At 37.6% G+C, this 7,048-nt stretch overlaps 1 protein-coding gene across 2 annotated transcripts in view; it reads right to left on the bottom strand.

Moving 5' to 3' along the window:
* Positions 1-823: 823 nt before the first annotated feature.
* Positions 824-7,048, bottom strand: part of LOC110020803 (J domain-containing protein required for chloroplast accumulation response 1) — a 19,621-nt gene continuing 13,396 nt past the window's right edge. For both annotated transcript variants that reach the window (XM_020719047.1, XM_020719048.1), the window contains one exon: positions 824-1,269. In XM_020719047.1, the coding sequence (XP_020574706.1) occupies positions 1,231-1,269 (39 nt within the window). In that variant the 3' untranslated portion in view covers positions 824-1,230. The remainder of the gene's footprint in view (positions 1,270-7,048) is intronic.

A 7,048-nucleotide genomic window follows, 5' to 3' on the forward strand; every position in this document is an offset into this window, starting at 1 on the left:
TATATATATATTTAATACTTTTAATTTAAATCTTTTTGCTTGATCAAGGGCGCAGAGACAAATACCATTAACTACATAACACTCCTATTAAAACTACAACTACAACGACACCAATAGACTTGATTAAAAAAAAACAAAGGTAATATAATGTCGGCACCTTTAGCCCGCAATTAAATCAACTAAGCCACTACTCTCAACACAACATAAGAGTGTGCGTGCGCCAACTCGAATTGTTAACTCAAGCTAGCTTATTAACAAGCTCAAGAATCAGACTTATTAGAGCACGAGCTTAAGTTTTGAGCTTAAGACTACTGCTCATATTTTAAGACTTTTGAGGTTGCACTTGACAAGATTGAACTCAATTTCTTGAGCCGCTAAATAAAGTTGCCGAAATGTCAAGAAGATCATCCAAAGCATAAAATCCTAATTCCACCCCAATTGTTAAAACCCTATTGTCTCCTAGGATTGCCCTTTGTGAGAGTGATCCGCGACATCAATGCCTTACAACGCTCCTCATGATCCCTACAATGGCAATGAGGGCGAAGAAGAAGCTCTAGGCATTCGAACTCGAGCTCATGAATTAAGTTTAAGTATAGCATTCATCGAGCAAACACGCCAAATATGAACACGAGTTAAGCTCAAACTCAAGTCAACTAAGACTTTAACTCATTCAAACTCATGTGAACACTCCAAATATGAACACGAGTTATGCTCAAACTCAAGTCAACTAAGATTTAACTCATTCAAACTCAAGTGAACACTCCAAATATGAACGCGAGTTTAAGCTCAAACTCAAATCAACGATGACTTAACTCATTCAAAACTCCAAAAGCAATAATCAATGCCAGCTCAATCAGTACATCCATACCATCATAGAGTTCAAAAGATACAACCATTTACATACAGACCACCTGAAATTTGCAATTTACAAATCAGCCACCCTCACCCATCCATTATTCAAATTCTCACTCCAATATCAAAATTCATGGTAACAGCCCAACCCAGTACAAAAAAATCACCTGGGTGGTTAGTTTGTAAATATTAACATTTCGAGTGGTCTGTATGTAATTATCCCGAACTTATTTTATCAATACTTTGAATTAAAACTCCCCTAATTCAGTGTTGTTGTGCAGCATGGAGAAGTTTTCATAATCGAAACTGATTGGGCTTAGCCATTACATACAGACATGAAAACACACTTAATCTGAAGCAGATTGGGCTCTGTAAACCTTAAAACTCGCTTATTGAATTGAAATGATCCCACGCCTCCTGTCATAAAGATAAGTAAAATGAATCCAGTGTAAAATCTTTATTGCAAGGGCTGACAACAGAAAATAGGAAAATTTACATAAATACCACTTAATTCCTAAGTATTCACATGTCTAATTTTTACATGCATGATTCTCATGTATTTAGAAGCACGCCACTCAATCTTTAACATCACATCAAAAACCAACACTTCTGTTTAAAAGTGATGCATCTTTTCATGCACGGGCTTATGACACCGAGGTGTTATAAGTGTCAATACTAAACTTTGGTTGTCAGATATGTAAATGCATAAGAATCATTGGGTATGCATGTAAATTACCCTTTTTCTATATTGGAAATGGGAGTATAAATGTTATTGCTAGTTTTAGTTGTAGTGGCCCAAAAGAGAAAAAGATTATTTTTGTTGAGTTTGCATTAAAATGGAAGATTTACATGCAGGTGTCGGCCGTTTTAATTTCGAAAAGAATGATTTTTGTAAAATATAAAAATAATTTTAATGTAAATATGATTTTTGAAAGTAATATTTTAATTTTTAAAAATAGATGAGACCAGACGAGTCTCGCATATTAAATAGCTTAAACGGTTGAGTGCGATTCCACAAGTAATATACTATCCCGAAGGATGAGCATATCACTTAACAGTAGGCTCAATCACCTAAACTAAGAAGTTTGTGACATCCGTTTGGTCTGCAAAAAAAAAAATTTATGTATGGTCGACAAGTTCCCTTACCTAATATGAGAATTAGATAAGATTTATTTTACCTGGGTTTCAAGTTCCTTATAGAGGCAAACCCCTATAGTTAATTACATCTTAAATGACCGGTGTTACTTAAGAAAACTCTCGATTAAGATCAGTGGTTTTACTTTCCAGATTTCAAAGTTTAGGTTTCCAAGTTTGGACATGAGAAAATCAAACTGGAGTGGCTCAAACAGGAACAATTATTTCAGGGAATTCAAAGGAGCGAAAAGTAGGGGATATCACAGATCTACGGAGAACCCGGTAACCTCCCAACTATCCTATTGTTTGGCTTTATGTCTTTGAAGTGATGTTATTCAATGTTTAATCCTACAATTTACTTTAGAATTTAGAACTTACATTCGCACGATATCTGATCGTGCAAATAGTCTAAGAAGATAGAAGAATTTACACCGTACCGTACAGTGACCTCGGAATCCTAAAGTGTTATGACTTATATTTGCACAACAGAGTTGTGCAAAACCCTAAAGGTGACATGTGAGAATTTACGATACGCTAGGCAAACCACCTCAAAATCCTATGAGTTATTATTTAAACTAAGAAAAGTGATTAGTGATGTGAATTTGTTTTGATGTTGCCGATCCATCTTGAAGTGGTTCATCAGTATGTCCTTGTCATGCTACCCACGGTGTTCGCTCCAAACTCCTCGTCATAGCACCTTCGGGTTTGATATTAGTTTTAAAGGGTACATATAATCATTAGGTTTTCCTACACTAAGATATAGTGTGTAACAGGACAATAAAACATGCAGTATAACAAGAAAAGAACAGTAGAATGTGCAGCATAGAAGAAAAAGAACAGCACAGTATGCTGTGAAGTAAAATGTTGTAATGTAAATCAAAACTGTATATCCGAGAGGTATGCTGCTCCTTTAAGCGAGCTAGTATACACTGTATAAACAAAAGAAACATTGCCTGGAAAACTCGAGAAAATCGACAAATGACTAACAACGGAAAAATCGACAAATGACAATTCCAAGAAAATTATCAAAATCTCAGGAATATCCCGGATATAGGACCACGAGTGCTTTGCCCAAAAATTCTAATAAAACATACGAAAAATCCGAAGAGAGGGAACCGTAAGCACTCGGGTCGGGGCTAAGCTCAAATATAATATATTTGTACTCGAGGGACGTCGAAGGCTACTATCGGTCACCCGGATGTATAAAGCCCGCCACTTAACTAGAAGGGTGTCATACTAAACCTAACTTAGAATGATACTCCTTAGCCCGGTACAGGTAATCAACAAGTGGACAACCAAGTTGTAACACATTTAAAATTTATATTTTAGCATGCACATGGATTTCAGGTATACAAAAGGAAGTTGTATCAATTTTGTAGTGAAAATATTTTTATAAATATTGCATCTGTTCTTATCATGTTCCGTTCTTATCAATTTTTTAAAAAATTACGATTGTCCACGAGTCGATTACGTCGTCGGTAGGACTGTCAACAACCTGAGAGGGCACGGGTCCCCCGCTAGTCTTGTGTCGGTGAATGATACTATTATCCTACAGTTCATCAGGTCCCAGGATTGGGTCCTGATGTCGTAGGATGGAATATCATTCTGCTCTACCATTGGCGTGTCTTTATCATCATTGCCCTAAGCCTCAAAACAAAACCAACCTACTTGCGACCTTGTTTGATTGTTTCATATATAGCAAAAGGCCATATATAGGCACTTATGTGTCAGACATAAACATCAAAAACCGAACCAAGAAGCAAAGAAAATAAAGAATAAAAATGGGGATGAGAGAGAGGAGGAACCGATCCACCCAAAAGATCGAAAAGGCGAAGGGTGAATCACCCCTCAAAACTTATGACGAAAAGACCTAAAAAAGAAAGCCAAAGATCCTTGAATCAATCCAAGAAGGATATCATTTTCTCAAATTTTATAATTGGATCAACCCAAGAAGAGTGATCCCCTCCAAATTTTATTTCAAACAGGTCAAAACGGGCCCAAAATTAATGTGAGTATTGTACCTACGGCTCCACCACTATATGTGCTCACACACCTAAGCCTGAACCCAAGTGTGGCATTTATATTATCCAAGTTTTAATGTCAAACCTCCAAACTCTTTTCCAACTGACAAGTTTATGAGTTTTCTAATCCTTTCACGAATCCAATTTATATCAACTTTATGATTTCCCAAAATGAAGTTGTAAGAGTCTTTCATATTTCACAAAATACAGGAGAATAATCGATAGAGGACGACCTTCTGGACTTCCAAAAATCCTGCCAGTATCAAATCCATTCAATTCCACCCCTCATTAAAAGCTTTTCACAATTGTATAAGTGTAACACCAATTTAGAGAATATAGAAGTGCTCATGGCCAGGGCAAAATGAGCCTGAATAATCCTCAACAGACTCACGTGTAGAGACAAGAAAGAAGATAGGGGCTCACGGGTAAGGCCAAGAAAAGGGACTGTCGAACCTCATAACAAGCCCACAGGAAGAAGCCAGAAAAAGCACAACCAAGTTCCAATATAAGCCCACCGTTTAGGACAGGAAATAAGACAAAAGCTCACAGGTAGGGGCAGCAAGGGAAAGCCACCACAGCATTGTTATTATGCTCTCTTGACATTCATAAGAGAGTGAATGGACAAGCTCCCATAAACTATTGAGATTGAAACCATTTTTATCAAACAAGACATAATAACGAGTTCATCAGCTTACATCAAACACTCCAACATAAAAGCACACATTGAAATCATAATTTTTTGGATGACAAACTTGATTATCAATAACAATCCCAGGAGGAACGTTATATGAAGAATTTCTAACCAAACCGAGCACAGCAAGGTGGGACAAAAACAGAGAACCGAAACAGATAGACCGAGCCCAGCAAAGAGGCAAGACAGAGAACCATGACCAGTAAACCCGAACTCACCAAAGGGGCAAAAAAAATAAAAATAAAACATAATTTCAGCACAATTAAACCCAGCAAAAGAGAGCCAAGATCATAACATAATTTCCAGCAAACTGAGCCTAGCTTTAGCCAAACCAAGCCCAATACAAGGGGAAACCCAATTAGATGCTCTCGAATAGAAGCAGCCAAAGAAACCACAATCCCATAACAACATTTACTAGTTCACGGGTAAGAGAAGCCAAAGAGGGAAAGTCACCAATTAACGACACAAAAGGAACCACAATAGGTATACTCGCGGGTAGGAGCAAACAACAGGGAATCAAGGCATGGAGGCTCACGGCCAGGGACAGCCAAGGGAAATCAACAGCCATTTAAAATATAATTTCCCAACCCAACAAAAGAAAGCTCACAACCGAAAGACTCAAGGCCAGGAAAAGCAACACAGGGCCACAAAGCAAGCCCAAAAAGCCTAAAAATTCCCATTTTTCCATTGAAGAAAACAAGAACGAAAGTAAACCTTCATGAAATAAATTTTAAAAGCTCTTGAAAAGACAAAATTTCTTCCAACATATGATTCGAAAAGAGGGGCAGCAACTATAAGGAGCAAAATAGGACTCAAAGCAACTACAAAAAGTCCTAGAAATCAAACTTCAGTTGTTTATGTATTCCAATCGTAGTATGCATCAAAGAAACAGCAAAAACCATGCCTCAAATATGTTCAACACAGGGCCAACCCAAAAGCAAGGTCTAACCCAATAGGTAACTAAAAAAAAACAGCCGTCACGAGACAAAATCAGGCCCCGCACAAGGGGCAAAAACTGAACCACTTCGAAGCAAAACCGGGCCCAAATCTCAGGCCAAACCGAGCCCAGGAAAGGGGCAAAAACAGTACAGAACTTTCAGCTAAAATCCAGTCCAGAAGGAGCCAAAACCGTACTCAATACACGGGAAAAATCAGAGAATAATTTCCAACAATAATCCATCTCCAAGGAGCTAAAACTGAACCTAACAAAATAAAAATATTTCCCTTTGAGCCTTATATTTCAAAGTATTGTATCCAGCATATGTTTCGAATAGAAACAAATAACAAGAAACATATAAGTATGCATGAATCCCTAAAGCCAACATGTCTCAGCATTGAAATGAATTCCAGTATTTAATTGAACTAGAATAACAATAATAAAAAGCTTCAACATTTCATTTTTACCATGTATTCCATAGAGCAATAACTAAAGCTTTCCAAAATTTTATCCATCATACATCTTGAGCAGAGAAAGAGAAGGAAAGCATATCATGCTTTATCCTACTAATTTCAGGAATTATTCATGATTGAAACTTAACCATATAAAACACAAGTTAGTTCATCGTTGAAATAATCAAGCTATGCTAAGGCAATTCCAAGTGATGCAGATTAGAGAGATTACTCACATCACTAGGCAAGAAGTAATTAGAGCAAGATTGGTTAAATACCCATCCATAGATTACGAGCCGTAAATAACAAAGATTGCTTAGAGACCTGAGCATTCAAGTGAAATTTACAGTAAGATTTGAATATCAAAGATGTTTCAAAAATTTAATAGCCTCAGACATCTCTTCTTTTTTTTTTTTAGTCTAAGAGAACCATTAAGCCCAAATCAAGGACAACCTGGTAAGCAAACGAGCCATAAAAATGAGTAATCCTCAGAAGTATCAAACAAACAAGCCAGGATATTGCAAACCAGCTAGAGTGGCGCACAACCAAGCAAGAATATTGGTCGGCCAAGCAAGAAAACAAGCAAACCAGTAAGAATATGATACCTCGGTAGCCAAATATGTAATCACACAGGATTATCGAGCCACCAAGCAAGAATACCGAGCAAACAAGTAGCACCAACAAGTAGCACCAGTAAACTAGCACCAGTAAACCAAAAATCCGGCAGCACCTCCCCAAGCCAAAAGAATTTTTCAACCACCAAAAATCTTCCTTCAAGTAGAATTTTATAGTCAAAGGGGAGAAGAGCAGCCACCTACCAGCCTCACTGGTGGTCAAATCAGGTAAAGGGAGAGGAGAAATGCATTTAGGGCGGAAGAAATACAACCTCGAGAAAAAGAAGGGTTGGACACGAGGCAGACACCAACTGGCGAGCCGCTCGGGCGTGCGGAGCTCGAGGAGG

Source organism: Phalaenopsis equestris, unplaced genomic scaffold (genome assembly GCF_001263595.1).
Source record: "Phalaenopsis equestris unplaced genomic scaffold, ASM126359v1 Scaffold000107, whole genome shotgun sequence".
Taxonomy (NCBI): Eukaryota; Viridiplantae; Streptophyta; class Magnoliopsida; order Asparagales; family Orchidaceae; genus Phalaenopsis; species Phalaenopsis equestris.